This window comes from Echiichthys vipera (assembly GCF_963691815.1).
Source record: "Echiichthys vipera genome assembly, chromosome: 5".
In the NCBI taxonomy this organism is placed as follows: domain Eukaryota; kingdom Metazoa; phylum Chordata; class Actinopteri; order Perciformes; family Trachinidae; genus Echiichthys; species Echiichthys vipera.
In genome coordinates, this window is record NC_139830.1 from 16,742,820 (window position 1) to 16,769,125 (window position 26,306).

The 26,306-nt window shown below is 41.2% G+C and overlaps 1 protein-coding gene across 2 annotated transcripts in view; it reads right to left on the reverse strand.

Annotated features, from left to right (window-relative positions):
• Positions 1 to 26,306, reverse strand: part of rsrc1 (arginine/serine-rich coiled-coil 1) — a 121,564-nt gene that overhangs the window by 13,767 nt on the left and 81,491 nt on the right. For both annotated transcript variants that reach the window (XM_083914327.1, XM_083914326.1), the window contains exon 7: positions 9,961 to 10,032. In XM_083914327.1, coding sequence (XP_083770453.1) covers positions 9,961 to 10,032 — 72 coding nt within the window. The remainder of the gene's footprint in view (positions 1 to 9,960; positions 10,033 to 26,306) is intronic.

The following is a 26,306-nucleotide window of genomic DNA, read 5'->3' on the forward strand; positions in this document are numbered from 1 at the left end:
ACTTTCTCTGTCGACGGGCTCGGAAAGGGGACTGGTGGCATTCCTAACATTTTGTATTAAATGTTGTTTTCCTTATATTCTACCACATTCTTACAGAGTAAAAAAAAGTTCTGATTTTGATTATCTTGTTACTCCAGGATGTTAAGGACAAATACCTCAAGAACATTTTGAAATGAAGGAATTTTTGTCACTGCCACACTTTTAAGTAGATACTAATTGGTTAGGACTGGTTTATTAAAACATTTCATAATACTGGAGGACAGCTTGTATTTACTGTATAACAGGAGAGGCTTTAAAAAATAGTGTTGTTAAAATACAACAGAATATAAATGAAGGAACATGTACCTGAAACTCATCTCTCTCTCTCTCTCCCTCTCCAGTGTTCAGTAACCTGGAGTACAATAACAGCCTGGCTGTGAGACTCAAGGAGATCTTTATTAAGCACAGTAATGTTTTAGTGTGATTAGAATATAGAGTCCTTCCCTGCCCTTTACCAGAAATAACAGGCATTTGACTGCATTAACTTGATGTTAAACTAGGCGTGTTTGAGTATGTGCATCCAGGAAAAAGTGCAGCAGTCTCCATTTTTCGATCCGGTGGCTGGTCAGCAGCTCTTTTATGAACAACTCTATAATTAGAGAAACACCAAGCAGCTAATCACTTAATTGGAGCAAGGTCTTTAAAATGAAAATGATGTAATCTGAATCCAGGAAACGGGCTCGATTTTCACATACATGAATGTCAACACACACGGCGCAGACGCACGCACGCGCGCACACACACACGCACACGCACACACACACACCTCGTGACCTACAGCCTTCTTGACGTGTAGCCATCAAGCAAGCAACTCTTTCTCCTTAGTTGGGTTGTAATTGATTCTCTCTTTCACTCTGCAGGCTCCTGACAGGGTGTGTGTGTGTGTGTGTGTGTGTGTGTGAGAGAGAGAGAGAGAGAGAGAAAGAGAGTGAGAGGGAGAGAGGGAGAGAGAGTGTGTTGTTGAGAGAGGAAAAGGGACAGGGAGTCTCCTGTTTGTGTGGTCTGCTACAAACTATATTAGTAAAGGTCATGGCCGTATGTGTGTGTGTGTGTGTGTGTGTGTGTGTGTGTGTGTGTGTGTGAGGTAGTGTTTCTGAGTAGTAATTAATTAGGCAAATACCCCCTCTCCACCTCCTCCTCTTCTGACCTGAGTTGAAGACTAATAACCGTGGCACTGTGTAATACATTAGACTCCTTTTGGGTCACATTCTGCCTTATTGGAAGGAATCATGCAAAAATAACAAAACAAGAGTGACATCATCATTTGCATGTAAATCAAAATCATCCTTCATGGTTTAAATTACAGGAAAGAAATGCATGAGTAGTTGTGTGACTATAATGTCCAGTCAGTCCTGATAAGCTTGATTTCTGTCAGCTGTACTGGTGTGAGAGAGGGGGGTTGTATCAGTCTTTCCTTGATTATCTGTATAATCTGTATATCTGTATTATTATATCTGTAGTATCTAAGTATAACATACATAAAACTTCCCATCCACATTCTCTAACTGCAACCCTATCCCACACTCACTGCACCCAACTTCGCCAACTGGACCTGTCCTGATGTCTCTGAATGAGTTGCAGAAGAATGACAGGTTAATTTAGTTATATTTGCCTTCATGTTTTAGTGTATCCCTTAAATACATAATGTAAATTGGGTAGAGATGCACTGATCTATCATCAGCTGATATTAACCTTGTTGACCACAATCTGCCAGCAAATAAGATTACATTCAATGATTACAGTGGCCGATGTGCTGGGTAGTGTTGCATCAATTTTGAGCTGGCTGTGTTGTGTTGTGTTAAAAAGTTTAAAAAGGCACTTGAAGCGGTTATTTTCTTAAAATAATCTCATGTTAAAGAAGGCTTTATTTAAGACGGTTTCTTAAATTTGTATGATTGAATTTGTGCTATTTGTTCAAAGATAGTGTGATGAAGGTCTGAATGACTTTAAAACAGTTCAGTAGTTTTTTTTGTATAAAAAATGTCCTTGTTTTCTCAGCAAAAAAAAAGAGAACAAATCGGCAAGATTATTCATTTAAAACATTTTTTTTTTAAAATTATTTTATCAGTATTTCACAATCGGTGCATGCCTAAAATCCATGGACATTATGTGATTGTAATCAGGCTTTGTGACAATGCTCCCAACCAGTGTCTGGGACGTACCTGACCATATAAAAGGGTTACTAAAAAAAGAGGTTTGGCTGATGTACTCAACAGCTGATCAATTCAAAGTATGTTAAGGCACTCACTTGGGAAATTGAACACTGCAAGTGTATGATGAATACCTAGTTTTATGCTTCTATCAATATCTATTGATACTTTGTGCTACACTTTGCTAAAAATATACTCTCAAAATTTTTTGTGGCATTTAAGTATTGGTAGATGTATGATGTGTAATGACCTTTTCACGTGTGCACATGCACACTTTTCTGTTACACAGCAGTGTAAAAAGTGCAATACCTTCATTGACACAGTGAAATGCCATCAAAGCCCCCTAAAACACACATACACAACTCTCATGCAACCTCCTTTCAAGTATTTCAACAACACACTCGTCACTGACACCACATTTAAAAAAGAGACACACAATCACATACCACTGCCCCCCAAAACACACACACACACACACACACACACACACACACACACACACACACACACACACACACACACACACACACACACACACACACACACACACACACACACACACACACACACACACACACACACACACACACACACACACACACACACACACACACACACACACACACACACACACACACTCTTAAGTGACCTCTGATGTCTAATGACAAACCTTGCAGAGGCCACCACATGGCTAGAGCCACCCAGGATGCCAGCACTTTGACCTGCAACAGTCTGCGGGTGTGTCTAATCACAGCAGTCTGACCACCCTGTTAGACTGCACCAAGTACACTACTGCTGGGTATGATCATGTCCAGACATACGCGCGCGCGCGTGTGTGTGCGTGTGTGTGTGTGTGTGTGTGTGTGTGTGTGTGTGTGTGTGTGTGTAAGTCACTTTCACATACTGTGTGTGTGTGTGTGTGTGTGTGTGTGTGTGTGTGTGTGTGTGTGTGTGTGTGTGTGTGTGTGTGTGAGTCACTTTCACATACTGGGAATGTTTTCGGTTAGAGCGGCAAACTAATACTCCAAATAGTCCAAATTATTATTTAGCTACACTTAATGTTCAATTTTCAGTATTTTTTAAAGTAAAATTATAATTGAACTATTAATTGTAAAACAAAATAGTTGCATAAACATATTAATCACTGTGTGAAGCACTTGAAAAAATACTTTTGTTTTCAGTTTTTAAACATTATTTTCTGGTTTCACACAAAATATCTAATGTAAAACCAGTTTGCGTTAGACTATCCTAAACCCACATAGGATGGACGGAAAATCTAGAAAATAAATCAGCCTGGTGACTCAAGTGAGGTTGCTGAACGTACATCGGTCTGCTGGTAGCAGGTTAATTGATAAGGGTGACCCGAGAAACGATTACCAATCACAGAGGGTAAAAGGGTGCTGTCAATCATCTGTCTACTTAACCTGAATGAACACAGGTTGAATGCTTGCATGGTCAATCTGTGTAATCTAGCCCATGGTAGAGATAGCTAGGCTGCTATCAGGTCAAACATGTCATTCCATAGATATCCTTATAGAAATGATTAAGCTATGGGCTCCATAGCTGCAGAAGTGACAGCCACACCGGGCAGCATCAGCATCCCATTACCCCAGGACAACAGAGGGTCACGTGGGGTCAGCAGAATTCCGCATGCGCCTCCACTCGTTCACAGGACCAGCAGCGCTTAGGACAGGAGGTCACCTAATCACCTTGCCGAGCCATCGCTGAGGGAGGGAAGGGGAAGCGAGAGGTAGGGGTGGGGGGAATCAACTTTAAATTTGCAGTGATGAAAAATCAATAAAGCAGTAATTGCTTGGCTTATCACCGTGCAATGAAACAAATTGGGAGGAGAAGGGAAGCAAGGAGAGGGCTGCCGTCCATGCTGCACGCCAGGGTTTTTTTTGGCTGAAGTGTGTGGCGCTGAGCATAGCATATGAGAGAGAGAGAGAGACAGACAGAGAGAGAGCGAGAGAGAGAGAGAGAGAGAGTGAAAGAGAGAGGGGGGAGAGGAGTTTGGGCTTCAGTGGGCCAAGGCAAGGAAAAAAGGTCTCCTCGTGATAATTAAATCTTCTCACACTGATTTTCTGCCAAATTTATTTCCCCAGGGACCATAACTCTGATTCAGTGCTTACAAGCCTTGCATAACTAATCATTTAAACGTGGGGGTAACCACAAACCTGAATGAATTGGGAGGAGAGAGGATAAAATAAAAAAAGAAAGATGGCTACACTGAATGTGCGCTATTCATCTCTAAATCAATCATTATTTAGGCAAGACAAAAATCAGAAATGAGTTAGGAAGGTTCTTCTGTATGATTCTGTTTGAAACACACCTTTAAAGTGAAGGTGTAATTGATTGTCAATGTGCTCTCTTTTACACTTTCTCTGCAGAGCTGTACGGGCGGAAAACATCCTCCAATTCCTGGAACAAATAGAACCCATAAAACCAATGAAGTGTCGGTTCAATATTCCTCTGACTGTTCCTGGCATGATTGTGTTGAACATAATAACACAACAAATAAGGCCATTTATCTGAAGTAACGACAGGAGATGAGGCTAACTCCACTAATCAATACAGAATCGATACAAACCAGATTTTCTTACATCAAAATCACTGAGACAGATCTTTCTTCAGCGCAGAGTGCACAAGAGCAATACAGTGCCTCCCTTGAGCCCCGAGGTAGATCATATAGCCTGCAGAAAGAATACCGTTTAAAAAAAGTAGAATGCTCTACCCTGAGAGAGGATGCTGGGAACTATAATTATAGCCTGGTATTATTCAGACACTCTTCTTATTGAATCCTCATGTTTTAGTTAATGTGATGAGATCATGGACACCAGATCACTTGTGTTTACCAGCGGATGAATTTCACCGCTTGTCCTTCAAGTGGCAACCTGTGCAGCGCCGATGTTGCTTGGTGAGGTAGCGTGGCACGCCACACCATGGCCCTGGTAATTAAAACATTTAAAGCAGAGCCAGCCCCCTTGTGCTCCTGGGGTGTGATATGGGGGTCACGCGCCTGTAGATTCTAATTTGCGCACCATTTGTATTCATGACAGGCACGCGCTAAATATTTAACAGCAGCCCGGCAGGAGTTTTGTATTGTTAGGCTTTCCAGGTCAAATAATTTGATTTCAAGGCAGATTACATTAAGCGTCAATGTCCAAGCCACCACTCTCACTTGCCTCTCATTTCCTGTCTTTTATTACAGCCGAGATAGGCCAGAACTGAAGGGATATGGCTTTGGATAATATAAGAGCTTGTTATCCATGGATTAGTTATTATTTTCAATTAGAAAAGGGATCACATCGTTTATTATGGACACACACACCCACACTGGTATTGCATGCAGACGCTTGCACGCAGAGCGGAAATTTTAGCTGACTGACAAATTGTTTAATGTAATCAGACCTAAAAAGAGAAATATTATTTCAAACAAATGACGGTGCACCCTTAACGATATTTCACCGATATTGATTTGAACGAGGCCTCCTACAGTTGGTAACTATGTGTATCCTCTCTTTTTTTTTTATATGCTGAACAAATAAGGCAAGACACCAAATCCAGTTCTGTTTCAGCTGAGGCCCTGTTTTGATTGACAACAGAGCTAGTTAAACGGTGATGAGGCGTTAATGGATGCTAGGTCGAGGAAGTGTGTGTGTATGTGTGTGTGTGTGTGTGTGTGTGTGTGTGTGGGGGGGGGGGTCCTGCAGCTGAATATTTAATGGTCATATAATTCCTGAACACACATACACACACATACACACACAGTTACACATCCAACCTGTGACCTGTCCTACACACCGTGTAATTAGGGAAACAGTCCTTTCGTTTAACTGCCAAAAGAGCAAACGGTAGGTATATATTCCCCTAATGATATGGGTTAAAGAGCTATTATACGTCTCATTAAAATATATGATCTCCCAATCTGGTGGTGGTTTGAGGTAATGGGGACAGAGCAGCATAAAGGCTAAAATACCATCTGCAGGCTATAGGCGAGTGTCCAGTCCATATCTACATAATTCTGTGCGCCTGAGAGTGGCTGCACAAACGAAAAGATGTTTCTGTCAGTGCCTCATGAACAACACACAGGATCCAAATTCACAAATCTTATGTAGGTGTGTGGGAAGGGTTGGGGTTAGGAAGCATTTAACATAATTTTTTAATGTCAACTGGTTGATGCGTTACCATTCTCTTTAACTTTGCTGGGCATTAAGTATACAAAGAAAAGAAGGAGGAATTAACACAAGGTCTTAATAATAAAGCCTTAAACAAACACACACAACCAACCCCTGACACTTGACTCAGTTATTGGTACAATATAAGTGAGGAGGGTGCAATGGAAAGTTCATATTTTAAATGATCTCTATTCATTTCTGACCATCAAATTTTCTAATTCCCAGTTGGACAGGAACAACATCTCATATTCTTTCAGCTGAAATGCTACTGTGATAGAGCTGGAAGTGGATACCTAAATGAATAACATACATGAGAAACATACTACCGAAGCTGACCTATATGATATAAAGTCTGTATCAAAATAAATGATCACATTTACATTAATAACAAGACATTTCTTAAAAAGTTAGATGATTGATTAGTGGATGAACAGAAAATGATTCAGCAACTATTTTGGTAATCAACGAATAATGAGGATCTAAATCATTGTTGTATATGATAGTATACTGAATATCTGTGGGTTTTAGATTATTGCAGTTATATAAAATAAATAATTTGAATGCATAAATCACCCAGGGCACTGGGAACTAATAAAGGGCATTTTTCACAATCTTAATTTTAGACATTTTACAGATAAAACGCTTAATCGAGAAAAGAACTGGCAGATTGATCAATAATGGAAAGAAGTTACAGCCTGATTAATATGTTTTCTGTTTAATTATAGCACGACCAGCTGATTGGTTGGATAAACTTCTGGTCAGATATCAACAGGTTTCTGTAACCATGGTCAGATTAAATTGATTTATTAATGTAAAACCTTTATTAAACTACAAAGTCACGTTGAGATGAAAAACCTCTTTTGCAACTGAGACCTAGAAATACATTTGTTGAAAAGTGCAACAAGAGTAAATATAGCCAGAAGAGGGGTGGAAGCACTACTCTGATCGGACTATAATGAAACACAAAGCAGGTTCTTCTGATGCACAAGTAAGTTTAGATGGATTCATAATGGTGGTAATTTGATAGATTTGGTTTATCATACTGCCCTACATACAGTACTGCTACCACACATAGTTACTCTGGTTAAACATTTCCTTCAATAAAGTGCCGGCTGACAGTACAGTCCACACAAACAGACAGTGTTACACTGGCAGTCAGTCCATCTTATTATAGCTGGACACACTATGTTCGCTAAAAGCCTCCTGGGCACATAAACAACATCTCTCAGCTTTAATAGCCTAAACAAGGCAAGCAACTAACAAAGGAACCATCCTCCCCTCTCATTCTCACACACTTTCATATCACTTGTTTCCTTTTTCAACCACTAGCATCATCTGGCTGCCCTTAACCAGAGAGCCAAACACTCTTTTTAAGTGGAGACTACTTTGTTAACTGATGACCACAGGGTCAGTTATTGATCCTCTCCTTTCTCTCTCTCAGTAAACCCTGCTGATAAAAAACCCTCTATTCTCGCAGGGCTCTGCAGTGTATAGCCACAGTTCGCTACAATAATAGCTTGCATATCATAGCATTCACATGAATCAGATCTTGGTGGTTCGATTAGGGCTAAACTAACTCAAACATGTTGCCAGTCTAGGACGTGAATCTATTTATGAACGAGGAGTGTAGGTGGTAGTGTTCTTCACTTCTCCCCTCCATTCTCTTTAAAGGTTTTCTCATTTCAGTTGACTTAACGGTTCAAGTGTAAACTTTCTAGTTGCGTTGACCTCTAAAAGGCCCTGCAGGGAATAAGGAGACCCCTGGTGATCTGCTGTTTAGCAGCAGCAGTGGCCCACCTCTTCCATTTAGTTGTGCTGGGAGGAAGGGCAGAAGAGGATGGAGCTGGCTGACTCTGCTTTTGTCTATGTGTGTTGATGTGATGTTCATGTGTATTTGTGACCGTACCATTGCCTTCTCAAGCTACCAAGGCAAGGGCAAGCCATCAGGGCCGCTTTATTCGAGCCTCTCTGATCTCGCTTCATGTGTCCCCGTGCAGAGTAAGGAATAAAAAAAAAAAGTAGATCATCCTCGAAGGCAGCGCCTGCACAGCATGCTGTGCTGCACCGCTCCACTACACAATCAAGCAAAACACCTTATTTCACACAGAACGAACAGTTGGAGTGAGGGAGCTTTGAGCAAAACTGAATCCAAAAAGAGGCAACAGTGCTGTGTGAGCTTAGCTTAAGAAAGCTATTTGATTGGGAGACTTGCTCTGTTGCCCCAAGCGAGGCACTTAGTCACCACTTTGGCAATGCTTCCAAACAGAGAAGAGAGGAGAAGCAGGAGAAGGGAAAGAGTAAAAAAGACACCGAAAAGAGGGCAGGGGAGAGGTGGATATGGTTGATGAGGACAAATGGAGGTGGGAAGAAAGATAGTATGTGAGGCAGAAAGTAGGAGGAGAAAACAACAGACAGACAGAGAGAGATAAGACAAAGGATAGGCTGAAAACAAAACAAAACAGGGTGAGATAGAAAGGAGGGAATAAATTCTTCCCAGAACTGGGGGACCAAAGCAAGAGTGCAAGGCTAATTAGTTTCTGATGGCTGGACTTTCATTCGGCTAAAAGGTCACCTAACTTTAAAGGTCATACTGCCATGCCTGCTCGATGCACTAAAAGGAATGACAGAAAAAGAATGGAGCGAGAATCCAGCTATATAAAAACACCCACACTAGAACAAATTATGCTTCTACATATCCCTGTGTGTGCATATACATACACACACACAGTGTGTCTGATAACAGCACATTTGATATTCTCATTTCTGTCATGCTCTGGTCAGAGCAGGGACCAGGGTCATTACTCTATGTAAAGGCTTTTATTACTTCTAGCATATCCACTGCATATTACCGGTAACTTTATTTGAATGTGTATCGAGAATTCTTGTGTGTGTGTGAGTGTGTGTGTGTGTCCTATGTTGCTGTAGTGGGGGGAGTTCAGGTTGGCAGGATGGATTTACTGCCTGCACTGCTAAGCACATTTCTGCCTATGCATCTTTATGTAGATTACAGCTGTCTTAATAAAAACTAAGGAGTGTAATCAGCATCAGTAAGTTCATGTTTTGCAAAGTATAGATGAAGAATTTGTTTACAAGACAAGGGCGCTCATGGTAATCTGTTAATGTAAACATATTGGATGTGATTGAGTGTGTAAAATCACTAACGTTGCAGAGAGAGCATGCACAACAAAAATACGGCAATACCTGACACACGAAACACAAGCATAGAACATATTTTTGTTGCTGCACTCATATATTCACATTCAAGACATGAAAGCTGCAAAAAACATGTTTAATTGCACACATAAGTTTGAGTTTTGTTTTATATCAGATAAACATGCAACACATGTTTTATAGCCTATTTTGTGTTCTTGCTCCTCAAAGGTAACATCAGTGTCTATTTGACTGATAATAAAATAGAAGTTAACTTGAATTATTTCACTGTTTTAACTGCCAACAACTTTAATATTGATTTACTTTTGTTTCATTTTATGCTTTATGCTTTTTGTTTTTCTTTGTGTGTGATCAATTTGAACTGCTACAACTGGTTTGTTGTTGGTGTCCACATCTGTGACAGACACACACATAAAACTCACCTTCCTCAAGTTTCTTCCGGGCCTCCTCCTCTCTCTTGGCTACTTTGGCCTTCAGCACCTCGTCCGTCTTAGCTGAAAAGAAAGACAGCAGACGGTAGCGTTATCAGCAAAGCAGGACTTCAGGAACATCATTCCGGTTTTATTATGCAAAACATTTATAGCACTTTTTAAAGATTAATTAGAGATATTAAGAAGTTAGGTTTTAAATGTGATATATGATTAGATATTTGTACTGAAAATAAAAACAAAAACTAATTGAATTTTTTTAAACGTAAATTTGATGATCCCATTTAAAAAAATACATATATGCGTACACAAGAAATAAAAGTTATTTCTGTGGGGGATGCTGATTTTGAACACATCACTGGATCAACAGTAAGAGTACAAATCAAAATGAATCATGCCTTCTTCTCCTCTCCCAGCGCCCTTCTTCGCTTTCCCTTCATACCCCTGTAAAACTCAGTGGAGGTGTTTATCGTCTCGGCATAATGAAAAGCTTAAGAGAAAGTGAGGCTGCGGGAGTAAACACTCGTCAGGGCATTTTAAGCATCTCTCATCGTGAGCCGTGTTGTCTCTGCTCGCTTTTCCTCCGCCTTTCCCCCTGAATAATCAAGATGTTAAGCCACATTAAAAAATATAATGCCGTGTATGGCAGGACTATCAATACTGCCTCTAAATTAATTACATTTCTGTTGCGGCGCATCATTTATTTTGCAGCGTTAAGGCCTCGGCGGAGCCATTCGCCTTTATTGCTATCGCACTTGGTTGATGAGTGAGCTATGTAAAATTGAGTCTCCAATATCATTACACTTAATGAGTTGAAACTTTGAGAAAAAAAAGAGAGAAACAGAAGAAGAGAGCGAGCAAAAGAGAGCGAAAGGGGAGGAAGAGAATGAGAGCGCTACACTGTTTTGGGGAAGTTAATACAATATAAGAGTGGGTGTAAGTGTTTGTGAGCGCTTACAGAATGCTTGTGTTAGGGCACAGCTGTGGGTTGTCCGTATGTGGTTTATTGCACCACTTGAGATGCCTGCGTGTGTGTTTTGTGTATGCCCTTCGTTTTGTGTCTGATTGTTTGCTAGACTTTGCACACTCTGAGCAAATATGTTACATAAAAATACAACAAAACTATGTGCTTGTGTGTGTGTGTATGGATGCATGAAGCCATTGGTTGTGCTCATCTCCCTCTGACTGCGCTGCTGTTTTTGTTCAGTAATTGGCGTAGACAAAGAACCGTCACACTGCTGTTACGGCTGGTTAAGTCTGGAGGTTCCGCATCTTTACCAACAATGACTCTACATGGATGATTGAACCTTCCTCTACCTCCCTCAGCTAGTGTGTGTGTGTGTGTGTGTGTGTGTGTGTGTGTGTGTGTATGTGTGTGTGGGAGCATGCCTACCCAAATCAACACAACAAATTTATTCCCCTAAGTTAACACAGTCATAATTTAGTCAGTTTGTGTGTATGTACCAAAAACCCAACCATGGGCTTATCTGTTTGCAACTACATTCATGTTTTTATATTTTCTTGTTTGTATGCACAGAAGTTTATTTGTGTGCATGCACCTGTGTGTGTGTGTGTGCATGCACCTGTGTGTGTGTGTGTGTGTGTGTGTGTGCGTGTGTGTGTGCGTGTGTATGTTTGAGTGAACTCCTTTCTGTGTTCTTTAGTTCCCTCTTTGCTCGGGGCTACCGAGAGGCAGGTAGGAGATGGAGCGGTATTGGTGGTGTGATGGAGTGGGGAGGGAGGTAAAAAAAAGGGAAAAGGAGATAGGCAGATAGATGGGGGCCATGTAGGAAAAAGGAAGAACTGACAGCGAGGGGAAACAGACAAACATGAAGAAATAAGAGAAAAAGCCTTGCCTGTGTGCACACAAACAACAGGAGTGATTTGTCGCCTCTTTTTGTTTGCATGTTTATCCTCCACCTCTATCCCTTCATCCCTCCCCCAACAGGTTCTCTTATCCTCTCGCTCTCTCTTCTCTCCTTCTGTTTTGCCCTCTCCCACCCCTCCCTGTTTTTTTCATGCTTTCCCTTCCTTCTCTTGCTCATCTCTCCAGTACACTGTGCCTGGGGGCGATAGCAGCAAATCAAACTGTTTATCCATCTCTCATCAGTGCACTGCCTCACCGGGTTCCTGCCCCCTCAAAACAATGAAAGTAAGCCTGAGCACTAAGCCAGGGATATGATTTAATTACATCAATAAAGATTTCTGCTTTTAAAAAAGATAAACTACAAAAAAAAACATTACAGCAACACACTTTGCTGCACTATCATGAAAAGCCTGTTAACATTACAGTTGCATGTAAAAAGAATTAAGCCTCACAGCTGTTTCCATCTAGAAATATAGGCATGTCTATGCGCAGGGGACGCTTATTGGAAGTATATTTCTTGGCAACTTAGTGGCTCCAGTTCATTGTAGGATAATTCTGTGATGGACTTTTATTAAAGCGGGTAATAAATGGCCGGGTGTTGGGAAGAGGAGAGGCCTTTCACTTCATTTAGACTTCGTTCAGTCTTGGCTGCAGGGGCGGAGGGGAAAGAGGAGGGATGGCAGCAGGAAGGGGCGGCGAGCGTCAGTGAAATCGCATTGTGATTATGAGTGTAATTGCAGCTCAGGGGCCCAGGGGCCATGTAGCTCTGATGGTGCTAGAAGATGTTTTATGCACAGCAACAGAGAGGAAGAAAGTGGGAAAGAGAGAAAGAGGGAGAGTGGGAGGGAAAGGCAGGCTGCCAGGATGTTTTCAATTTTTTTCTTTACAGAATCCTCTGTTTTCTATCCATCTCTTCTCTCCTCTCTTCTTTTTCCCCCTTTCTTCTCCTCCACCCCCAAAATACTCCTTCACTCCTCTCTTCTCCTCTCCTGTTCTCCTTTCTCCTCCTCTCTCTATTCTCCTGTCCTCCTCCCTTGGCAGGATTAGCTGGGTCTCGTTAGAGGGGAAATGTAATAATGCTCCCACCAGGTGGAATCGGGCCCGCTCCATTATCAGCCGGGAGATGGATGGGCCGTGTAGGGCCGGCGGGGGCCACGCGCGCACGCAATTTAGATTCAATAAACTGGCAAAGCAAGACCCCCAATCTGATTTATCTCTTACACGCCGCCAATGCTTGCTGCTACGATGCTGATTCCCTATTACCACTCAGAGAAGGACTATTCATTGGATGTAAGGCACAGCAGTCAGAGAGGCTTGTCGGGCCCCCGGGACGGCAGCAAAACAGATACAGCAGAGGGTTAATACGTTTACACACAGATAAGCAATTAAATCTAAGGCTGAGGTGAGTTATAGAGTTATTAAGGAGGGATTGGAGGGGGAGAAGGGGGGAGGGCAGAGGAGAAAAGAAGGAGAGAGATGTTATTCAGCACAGGAGTGTGGTAGCTTAGGCCTTAGGACGGGTAAAGTAAGTAATACAAGTAAGAAAGGCTAACATATTATAGAGTTAGCGAGGTGAGAGAACAACAGAAGAGCAGCAGTCTGCCCATGTTGTTCAATAAACTCAAGACAAAAATTACAAACTAGCAATGCTGAAGACAGAGGTCAACACAACAGTTATCCACTTAGTCTGTGTGTGTTTGTGAGTGAGTATATATATGCAAGTGCATCTCTCAATGTTGGAATGTAAGTGGGTATGTGTTAGAGTAATAGGTATATTCATATATTCACTTTGTTTGTGCGTGCGTGTGAGCGCTGTGGTGATGGTAGTGGTGTTGGTGGTGATGGGTGTCATTCCAGTCCAGCCGCCAATCAAAGTGAATCTGAATGTCAGCAGGAGAGGAGGCGTGATAAATCAGACTCACACCCAACGACAAACAGAATATTAGAGGCAGCGCAGTGCCATTGGAAAAATGTCCCTTCCAATCAGCCGAGCACTTTACAGTGAAGCTCAACAGCCGGGCCTCAGACCAACACTGAATACCAGAGAGACAGATAAGACAATAAATGAATAAATAAGAGACAGACAGGTTGGAAGACATGCAGACAGAAAAACAGACCTGTAGACAATCTGACGAATAACAGCCCTTACAGGCAGAAAGACGAGGGACAGAAACATAAGAATAGCAGTCTTTCCACTACCAAGCCAAATGCAGGTGAGCTTGAGTTTCCCGAAGGCCAGTCTCTTTTCTATTGTCACTTCCGGTATGAGATTGCGTCACGGTGAGGCCATGCCATGGGCAGTTTCAAGGGGAATATGGCCCACTATTTATGGGCCATGCAGGGCTGCCATGGCCTAAGGCGGAGTTGAGTCTCTGGGTGGAGAATGCAGTAGCTCATTTCTCGCTGAAGAAACCTGTAAAAACGCGTTGTGCCGTGTACACTGAATTGGCATGTAATGGTCAGTTTTGGAGAAATAATGCAGTGCTAGAAACACCGGCTGGCTCGAAGATAGCCCTAGCTTGCAGTGACATGGAAGTTGAAAAACTGGCTGGAGGACAGACAGATAGGCATACAAACTGAAATATAACAAGCATAACAGATGAGAAGGTAAATTAGAAAGACAGGTGGTAAGACAGAAAACTGCTGGGCAGACACACTGACAACTGAATAGTGGTGCATAATGATATATTCCTGCAGCAACAAGATCCCAATGTACTGTATACAAGTGCCACAGCCTCTGTGCAGGAATGAAATATAATAACGCAAATTAGGGACATCACCACAGAATTTTTTTTCATGGATAAATAACTGATAAATTATATGATTATTTATACCTGTACGTGTAACTTCAAAATAAGTGAAAAAGTCAAAACATCTGCATCTGCTGTGAGAATAACAAAAGACATTGTGGCTAATTTATTTGAAAATTTAGGCTTAAAGCACAAGTACATCCAAGCACTATGAGTGCAAAGTCATAAACAAATGCCATTCAAAGTAAACTATAAATGCTTATATTCAGGATGCTTTGGCTGGTCCCGTGTGGTATAAAGGCATCAAATACCAAGAAGAAATAACAAACATCGAGGAAAACCTGGTGCCGCTTCAGGTTGTTAAAAGGGGGATTCAAAAGAACGAGCCAAACGTACACCAACATGAGGCTTTACAAAGTTGTCAACCTAAACTCTACTTTAAGTGTAAGGCAAATATGGAGTTATGGATGAAAGCTGAATTAAAGTGTCACAATTAATTGACCAGGTAACTTAAAAACCGCAGCAGTTTTTATTAAACCAGCCAAATCAACGATATTCAATGCAATTTCTTTTCCAATAATATTTGGCCCTAGTGGACAAGACAGACTGGACAGATGTGATACAGTAAATGTTCAAATCAAAGTTCAACCTTGCAGCTCTACAGCTCTGTTGCTCCACCAGTCAGAGGAACTTCACACTTTTTTCACAATTTTTCTTTTTCAGCTGTCAGACAATTCAAAAATGATCTACTGTAGGATGATGAACCTGTCATTTCAGACAAGTTTGCGTGCATGATAGTTAGAGTGACCGCTTTTCTGTGTGTAAAGTTTCAGACAACTTATAACACTGACAGAGACAGTGATGGACTTAAATCAGAGGCTGTCTAGTCTCTCTGGGTTCCACAAACAAAGCTGGGATCACATTACACGTACAGTACTGTATGAGATGGATCAGGCAAGGGATTAGTAAATGTAACACTGATATAGGAGACAAAGTATACAGAGAGGAAGTCTAGCTGAACAACTAGCCTTGCAGCATGATTGTTAATGGCACTTTTATTAAGGTTCCATATGAATCAATTAAAAAATACCTAATGAATACCACTGCATCTGAACTGATAAATGTTCCTTGTTCTTGAACCATGAGACAGATCCCTGCAGTATCCGAGGAAGCAAATGTGATGACACACTTAGAAATGTACAGCAGGTGTGGAGGTTACACCGATCATGGTAAGCAGTAACATCAGAAGCGACCACTAGATGGCACAGCACGCAGACAACACAAGCAGGAGGCTCCAACCAGGCCTTGCTTAAATGTGTGTGTGTGTGTTAGTGTGTGTGTGTGTGTGTGTGTGTGTGTGTGTGTGTGTGTGTGTGTGTGTGTGTGTGTGTGTGTGTGTGTGTTTAAATGCAGTTTCCTGTGTGTTTGCACAGGATCCTACATCAAAACCAGCTCATCCAGACCTTATAGCTGTAAAGTATAACTTAACACAATACATATCACAAATGTACCACATGCTGATTGGATGGGAAGACATGAAGAAATACAAAGCAAAGTAATTTAAATATTTCACAGCCAGAGCCATAACATCATTCAAGGGCATGCCTGCATTATAGTAGCACTTTATGTATGACATTGTGCAACTTTCGTTGGGCCTAAAAAAAAAAAGTCTCCTGACAATAACAACAAAAAAAGAACAACATGAAAGTGTAACCATATCTAAAAACGTACTGTATATGAATCAATGTCTCAACCATAAGAGTGAATTCCTTCAGGCAAGAGACAGGAGCCCTGAACTTGAATGCTCTTTATGGCAGGCTGCCCTTTGCATCTGTCATCGGGATGATTTAAAGACAACCCATGAAATATTTACAAACTAAACAATTAGAGAGAGATATCTTACAAAATCAATCAATTATTCATTGCCAATCGTCTGAAAAGCTTTTGTTTTGTTCCACGGCTATATTCTGATGCTGATGCTGGGGAGGGGGGTGCATCAATTAGGGCCTGCACTCCTGTGGTGTTATGGATGCTTCAGAGAGGAGTGATTGCCTAAATGAAGGAGCCAGATGCAAGTTGCCAGTACTGCATGCTGATACAGTGCTGCAGATGAGCTTGATTAAAAACTCTCTAAACTCATGTACGATATACATGAAGTCAGTGGGACAATGTGGATCATCCATGTGCCTACTGTGTCAGTGCCAACATCCAAAGATCTGGAGCCTTGCTTATGCAGCATTCGTTCTATTAATTTTTAAAACTGCCTCTTAAGTCTCGACACTTGGGCTCCGCGTTTGTATTTTCCTACTCTGTGATCATGCTGAGATTGCATCTGTCAAAAAGGTGAGGAATTAAGAAAAGAGTTGTAGCTTATTTAAAGGGAAAACAGGGGGGTAACTTTGTCCAGAGTTCATTAAATTTTTGTCATTTTATTTAATGGTCTGCTTCCAAAGAACGAGCTGTGCTGAGCAGCTCCCCACTGAGCATATTTTCAAAGTCTGTGGTTTAGTTGAGTTGTTTTTTTTAGTTTGGTTGGTTCTGAGTTGGATTGTTGGAACAGTGGGAAACTGACCAAGAAGGTTTTGGTAAGTTTTATTTGTTTCTTCCAAGTTTGACGATGAGTTAACAAGGCAATTAAGCCAGTCTTAATTTGGTGAATCAGGTGGTTATTACAATCTGACGACATATGAAGCTTCATTTGAAAACCTCAAAAGAAGCTTTGAATGTAAAAAAATTCAATAATAAAAAGGTATGGCCGTAATTTTGTCATGGCAGAGCTGTGACTCTAGACAGTTTCTAAAAGAAATGACTAATAACTAAAAACTTGTCCCCATAAAGACAACACAAGATAACTAACTGGCTAAAAATGTCTTAGTAGACCAAGACCCTAATGACCAATTAGTCAACTACTTGACCAAGAGAGGACAGCCCAACATCTGTGAGCCTCATATTGTCCTGCATTTCATAATCCAGTTAGGCAGCTTCCTTTGAGCTAACCCTAACCCTAACCCTTGTTGTCGTGATAAAAGAGTCTGACTCTAAATAACACGTTTTCAATCAATTTAAAGCGAGAGTGAAGAATAAGGTCAGTACAATAATCCTCAGCTCCACGCTCCAAACTCCTTTGCACCAAACGACGCTCGGCTACAGACAACACACTAAGGTCTAGGTCTTATGTGCTCTGGGCCAAACCTTGCACAGGAGGTCTGGGGTTGAGAACATGTTTCATTTGGGGCAATGAGCAACTGAGTGATGGGGTGTTAGCGATGCATGTGGGTGGCTCGGGCCCAGCACCCCAACCTACCCTTCAGACCCAAGGGCGAAAGTTTATCCCCCTGACTCTGTGCGCTCAGAGAGATGGAGGCCCCGGACCCTGGACCGGAGAGGAAAATTGCGGTAAAGGTTGGGAGGAGCAGAGGCCTCCAGCGGTCAACAAGATCAGAGAGGGAGGTTACTCTGAGGACCATGCACTGCCATGGGCTGCACACACACATGCACACATAAACACAACTGAGGAACACACACGGATGCCCAAACATAAGGCATAAGATACAATACACACACAAAAGCCTGAGTGGTAAAGCCGACAACAATGCCTCGACAACGCAGCCACCAGGTCACGCAAAGTTCAACTATGAAACCTCACTGTGAAAATATCATATGTAAATTGTAAATGGTCTTGTCTTTACATTAGATATTGAGACGGTACATCAATGTGTCTATGTTAGAGCAGTCAAATTACAGTTATGTTATTGGTTTTGTGGGAGGGTTGGCATGCCTATTAGATAAATAGAAAATACAATACAAAAGTTCTGTCATGAGAACTTCACAGAGATGAGTGGCTAAGTGCATAACAGAGGTCTTGAGAGGGCAATCAGACTAAATCCATAATGCAGGGATCACACAGTAAAATATTAAGCATCCTGGGGCCTCTGAATGACATCTCACCCTCAACTTCAACCCTGTCATGTCTCCACATGCCACCGTCTCTTTCTAATGCCTCTCTATTTTTTCTTTTTTATCTCCTTTATGTCGTTCTCCTTTCCTCTGTTATCTTTTTCCTAACCTCTTTCTCTCCTGCTTTTTTGCATCCTTTACTATCTTGTAACCTCTGAAAAGATTTGTGTGCTAGGTACTAGAGATACCCTGTAAACAGACAAATCAGACAATGTTTACAGACAATGATAGAAATAGGTATATCCCAGACTCGGGCCGGGCAGGTAGTGAGCAGTCTAACTTTAAAAAAAAGTTAGACTGCCAACTACAGTACTGTATTTACACTCAAGTACACTCAAGTTCAAAACTGCATAGCTTCAGTGTGAAAGGGGAATAAATTAAGTTTGCATTTGTTAGTCTGACAAGAGTTACAAAATAATATGTTACCATGCCCATATAAAGAGATGGAAACACATAGGAAAAGCTGCATGTCATATATTTCATTTTTATGTTATTTATTTTATGACCAAAAGGCACAAACTGATGGGGACTAAAGCCAGAAATGTTACAACAGAAGAACATAAGGTCAAACGCTCTTCATTGGCCTTTGCTTCACCACATCTACTGCCACAAAATCTGAAATGTATCTGTTTTTGCTCCATTGTCTCTGATGCTTAACTCTTGTTGCTTCAAGTCTGATAGCGCTCCTTCAAAATCAAATAAGTACCGGTTGCTTTGCCATTGCAACAAAAATAAATATTTTTTTTTGGGTGGGTGCATGCAAGCACCAGCAGTCCCTCTGAAATATGAAGCATCCACATGTAGCTTCTGCAACACCCTGACACTGAAATTCAAGCTTTACCATCACAAAACATACTGAACAACACATACTGAACTGTTGGTCCCTCCATACATTTGTAATATCATGACTGTGTTAAGGCAGATTTAGGCCTACAATGTTTCCAAAAAATACTTACACATGAAACAAATGTAAAATAATCCAATTCCGAAACACAATTATAAGCTCAGATAAAACAAAATTGTGAGTGGTACATGGATCAAACATAAGCACTCACAAATTCCCTGTTTTTAAGACTACTTACCTCTACAGAAATACTTTCTGTACTATTAAGATATGCATTTAATTTGCTATAACTAATTACATATAATAATGTTTGATCAATACTTCCCAAATTAAACAAGAAGGTTTCACATTATATCATTATTTTTCAGGAAAGTCCCTCAAATTCTAGGCTACAATATCTACGATCAAATTGTGTGATCTTGATTAGAATGAGTACAAGTGCTGCAATTTTAGTGCAAAAATATTCTTGCCTGTGTGTGTGTGTCTGCGTGTGTGTGTGTGTGTTCATATATTCCAGAGTGAATGCACTTGAGCGTGTTGTTGAATGGTGGAGAATAGGCTCTGGTTCCCCCGCTGAAAGCCTGTGGGAAGCCATTGTGATGGCACACCACTGAGTGTGTGTCTCATGTGTGTGTAGTGGTGGTTGTAGCGGCAGTGGTGGGGGAGATGGGGCTAAGTCTATCAGGACCCCCGCACATGAAAGGTAAACTGGAGCCGCTAATCGCAGTGCTGACACAAGGAGGTTCAGGAGGGCGACCACTTAGAAAAGAAAGGTAGGAGAGCCGGGACCCTGGCAGTATCAATAGGGCTCAGCGCAACTGACCACATTACAGGAACGAACACACACTGCAGAATAGACACACAAACTTGGTGGTCTCTGCCTGCTTTTTGGTGTGGACTTCACAAATGGAGGGTCGAGAGTGTGTGTGTGTGTGTGTGTGTGTATGTGCACGTAATACTATTCATTTTCTTTAATATCTCTTTACAAATTGTGTAGAGACACAACCCGACATTGCCGACAATGTATCTGAATAAAGTGTTTGATTTCTTTTCTTTTTTAAAGAAAAAAAAAATGAATATGTGATTGAACTCCAGAATTACACACTCTGAGGGACAAGGTGACTAATGCTGGGCCTGATAACAAGGTTCAGAAAGAACATCAAATGCAGGTGAGACCGAAGAACTAAATAAAGCGAAGCGTTACAAAATTAATACAAGTTCAGGGACATATTTGGCAATTAACGCTAAAATGTCAGCTCATGAGAAATGATGAAGGAAAACAGAAAGGCTATGCATGAGAGAGCGAGAGGGCAGGCGGTGAGTGGCACCAGGGATACGGGGAAATATGGGGGAGACTGCCTGGCGGCAGGAGGAGTAGAAGCACAGGGGGGAGAAAGAGAGAGGGAGATTGGACAAATGACAGCCCCCCTTCAAGGTAATGTTGTGCACTCCCTTCTCTCTTTCTCATCTCTTAATGCTTATTTTCATCACTTTGCTTAAAATATTGATAATCAATTAGCACTACGTCTGTTTTGCTACAGAATCTGTGTCACGGTCTATCACTCTGTCAGAGCCAATTCGCCACTCATTCAAAGTTCATTTTTCCTTGGCGGCTCTGTGCCTTTGGAGGAGTCATTACGCGGGGAACATAGCCCGGGGTGCAATCACCTATTCTCTTTCATTACTGGGGAGATGGAGAAGGTGAGAGAGATTATTAGAACTTTGGAATGATCACAAAGCTCCACGCCGCCTGTCAGATCCCCCCTACGTGTAATTCATCTGGCCTCACTACCTCCCCCTACCCCCTTCCCTCCTCCTCTCCCTCCTCCCTCCTCCCCTAGCCTCAGCCAGGGGTTTGGCCACAGACATTATTCATGAACATCTGCAGCGCGCTGAATATTCCACAGCCTCCGCCGTGATGAAAAGGGAGCTGCCCCTTTGACTTGAAAATTAACATGCCGGCACAGAGATTATGGACGCGCCGTTTCATTCCAAACCGTGCTGGGCCACGCTGAGACTGGCCGAGCTGACGGTATGGGTTGGGCTGAGCGAGGCAAGAGAAACGGGAGAGGTGCAGAATTAGCTCTTCGTAATGGTGAGGTGTCTGTTAACAGGGGAATAATCAAGTTAATAAAAGTATTTTTTCCCATACACGAACCATCGCACATACAAACACACACTCAAGTCAGACATTACTAGTAGAGCTGTTATATGGTTCATAGGGTACTTACACCAAGTCTTCAAATCCAGTGGTAATTGTTATTTCATTGCAAAATGTACATACACCTACCTAATTTACAACATGATCACCACAATCAAGTGCTCTGATTAATGCAAGGGCTAATACATTTCTTTCTGTAAATGAAAATAAAACATTCTACCAGCTGTAATTAATGTTTATTTCCATTATTGATTAATCTAACAATTATTATCTGGATTAAATGATTGATCACGGTGTCTATAAGATGTCCAAAGAATAGCGAAAAATGGAATTAGATTTCTTTGAGCCAAAAGTGACATTTACATTTTTTTTTTTGAAAAAACAAGGATATTTATATTGTTTGACACAGAAAAGTCTCAAATCCTCACATTTGAGAAGCTGAAACAAACTAAACAAATATTTGATTATCAGAATTGTTGCAGATTCATTTCCTGTCGCTTGACTGGGGTTCATTCTTGCAGCTCTATTTCAAACACTGGTGGTGAACCTGGAGCAAAGCTAAAATGCTTCCTCGTAAACATCTTATTGCACCCTCACCTCTGTGCATCTCTTTTTCATCCTCTCTGGGGCGTCGCTACATGAAAGCCCAGCCAGAGAATCCAGAGAATGGAGACTCTTCCTCCCTCCCACCAGGAAAACCACTACTGGAAAGAAGCCAAACATCCTCCTTCTCCCTCTGTATATATGTATACAGAGAGAGAGGGGTGTGTGTGTGTGTGTGTGTGTGTGTGTGTGTGTGTATACAGTTCCCATAGAAAGCCATGATACCCTTTTGAAATAAAGTTTTTTTGTTTTACAGCCTGAAATGATAATACATTAAAAAATTAACAACCAGCGTGTATTACACATTTTCATTTCAACTTTCCAGTGAATTTTTTTTCTAAATTTCTGAAATTTGATAAAAAAGGTAAAAACTAGAACAGCAGGGTTGAAAAATTAATAAGTCCCCAAATTTAATTCTTTGTGGAGGCACCTTTTGCTTTAATTACAGCCATCGGTCTGTCTGGATCTGTCTCTACATCTTTGTGCACCTGGAATATTTCCCCATTCTTCCTGCAGAACAGTTCAAGTTCAATCAAATTCTGTGTTGAGCAGCGATGGACTGCACTCTTCAAGTCCATCCACAGATGTTCTGTAGGATTTAGGTCAGGGCTCTGACTCGGCCACTCTAGGACATTCACCTTCCTATCCTTTAGCCACTGTGTTGTTTTTATGGAGGTGTGTTTTGGGTCGTTGTAATGCTGGAAGGTGAACCACCTGCCCATTTTCAAGTGTCTAACAGAGGGCTGCAGGTTTTCCTCAAGAATTTGGGTGGACTTGGCAGCATTCATTTTTCCTTCAATCGTGACCAGTTACCCAGTCCCTGCTGAAGAGAAACAATGCTGCCACCATCATGCTCCACTGTAGGTATGGTGTGTTTTGAACTTGGAATTCAGCCCACAAAGTTCAATTTTGGTCTCATCTGACCATATAACCGTTTGCCACATGGCAACAAAATCTTCAATATGTTTTTTAGCATACTGTAAATGATACTCAGTGTGACGGTTTTTCAGAAGAGGCATCTTTCTTGCCCTGCCATACATGTAGAACGAAATTGTTGTCACATGCACCGACCTCCGCCATTAAGACTTGTAACTCCTTTAAGGTCACCATGGGCCTCTTGGTAGCTTCCCTGATCAATCTTTTCCAGGGTCAGTCATCGGGTTTGGAGGGGCGGCCCGATCTAGGCAAGATCTGGGTGGTGCCATATGCCTCCACTCCTGGACAATACTCTGAACGGTCCTCAGAGGGATAGTTAACGCCTCGCAAATCTTTTTATCCTTCTCCTAACTTGGGCCTATCCACAACTTTATCCCGGAGCTCTTTTGAAAACATCTTTCCAACCATGGTGAATTCTTTGTGGAACAGCTGAAATAATCAAAGTCACCACAATTGATGTTAGGTGGAGGCCAATTAACTTGGTGTGTGATCTGGAAGGTGATACCTGAGAATGCTTATCATGGTTATTCTAAAGGGACTCATTACTTTTCCAGCCTTGCTATTCTAGTTTTTCATTTTTTATTAATTTTCAGAAATTTTGTAAAAAAAAAAATCACTTGAATGTTGTAAGGCAAAGTGTGAAAGTCACGCTGGAATTTTTTTTTTTTTTTATGTATTATCATTTCAGGTTGGAAAACAAAAGCGACATTTTCCAAAGGGTATCATGCCTTTCTATATAGGCACTGTATATACCTGTATATGCAAACTTTTGATTAGCAAACTTTAGAAGTGTTGCAAAAAAGAAATACAAATTTCTATCATCTGGTTTGGAGCAAATAAACTAGGCTACAGCGTAGTTTTGTCAGAACTTAGAGGATAATTGGAGGTCGCTAGCTGGAAACAAGACAAGTTTCCTTAGCCATCTATCCCATCTACAAGAGAAAAATGGAGATGTCTTCAGGAATTTGGTTTAATGGGGCAAGTTTGAATAGTTCTTTTATGTCAGGTAGTATTGGCCATGCTGTGCCTACAGCGGAAACAGCTGATCAGTCATGTGAGTTAAACGTTCAACATCAATACTTGGATGGCAAAGATGCATCAGCTGAGTATAACAACTTTTTTTGCGCAATTAAGGACGTTTTATTGAATTCTGCTCCTTCCAGTTTTATAATGTGCTGTAATATTTCAAAAATGTGCAAAAAAATATGTGAATGGAAACATGGCTAATGAGTACTACTATGATTGATCGAAGTGTCCCCTCGTGGTTGAATGAGTAGCAGAGATTAATAATAATCTGGCCCTTATTTTCCATTTGTTCCATGATAATGTGTTTTATACATTTAAAACTGTACCTCCCACTGAGGCTTACTGTTTTACGTATTTCTGGATTACATAAGGTATCGATCCACACCCAGTGGACCACCATTTCTCCAAGATTTTAGCCAAAAACACAAATTATACACAGCCTTGTAATATCATAAAGATGCACACAATTATAACCTCTTCCTACACTTGCAGCTGTCTAAGACTTGCATAACGGTGTTTAGGAGTATAAAATATGTTTACCTTCCAAGAGTTAATTGGCAGGTAAAAACAAAATGCAATTTCACAATTACGACTTAGAATTTCAAATCAATCTACTCACATTAATTAAAAAAACCATATACTATATGTGCATGTGGATGCAGGACACACAACCAAAGACCAAAAGAAATACGGAGTAAAAATATTAAATACAAGAAGACATACTTGCTATGAAGAGAGAAAGAAGGGGAGAAGATACACTTAAACGCTTCTGTAAAAGGGAGAAGTTGTAGGTTTCTGACACGGGCTGAAGCGGGACTTTGTGCTGCCTCTTGATTGTAAATGGCAGAGCAAGTTTACTCTGGCAGCTGGAGCCAAAATGGAGTCTGACAGCTTTGTCAGGGAGTTTGAGCGGCTCAGTGGCAGGGCAGGAATCGGGATGATTCCATCCCTTTCATCTCCAAATCGCCGGTGTACACTCGTGAAACCTCCATGGTAATAAAAAAAAAATGGAAAAAGAAAAACAGCCTGGTGTAGTTTGGGGAAGACAAGCAATTTTTTCAAAAACCCTTGTCAAAATGGAACAGAGAAATAAAAATAGGAGCAAAGAATGAGAAAAATGGCAGACCAAAGCCTGAAAGAGCTGAATGCAGAACAAACATGTCAGGAGATGTTAGCTCTCTCTTCAAAAAACAACATTATTAATAATAATCCTAGCACTCATTCCCACCTTTCCTCTCTTTATCCCCCTGTAAATTATTCTACAACATATTATAAACCACTCAAGATCTTGACCTCGATGTTTTCTAACTGCATTCTCTCTATATCATTCTGAACATATCTGCAACCCCTTCCACTATATGAAACTTATTTTATAACTGATCTAAAAATATGAGCACTGGCAGCATCTTTGCGTGCATTCCTGGCCTATTTATCTTCCCTTTTCATTTCATAAACAGTCCTCTCCCTAAACTCTTTACTTTTCTTAGGGAGAGTCTGAGCGGAGACAGCTAAGAAACCTAAAGACAAGTCTATAGCATGTTTGAGAGGAGAGATAGACAGACTAAAGGAAGCTTTACTAACACTGCATTGTACTGTTACACTCATAGCTTTATCCCTGTGATCCCTTCCACTATATCTGCTTGCCTCGTTTTTTTTTCTTTTTCAATTTACAGGATTTGTTTCTGTGTGTCTGACAGCGAGGAGGATGAGGTATAAAATTAATCTTTATCCCGGTTTTGTTGTGTTTCCTCCTCCTTGACAATGCATGTCGGTAATTAGCCGTCCAGTTTGGTTCTAGGCTTTTCAGTGGGTGCCTCCATTTGCCAACTTTCGCCTTTTGTTCTTGCCACACAATACCGCCCACTCGCCCTTGGTGTCTCTCTCCCTCTCTCTCCTCTCCGCCTCACACCCACACAGGGCGTTACACAATCTATCCAAATGTGCTTCGCTTTAAAACCCCATTACTTAGCCCCTGTTGTTTCGTTCAACACAATTAAAAGAACAGGCTCTTCATGAGAATTCAGAGAGCCTCGCTCATTTATTCCCTCCCTCCTCTCCTTCACTCTCTCTTTTTCTGTGGTTCAGCGTTGGCCGAGGAGTTACTGTGAACAGGCCAGCTTAGTTACCCTAATTCCTTGGGTTTTGTTTGCATATAGGCTTAGTTTGGTTCCATTCGAAACTACTCAATGCCATGCC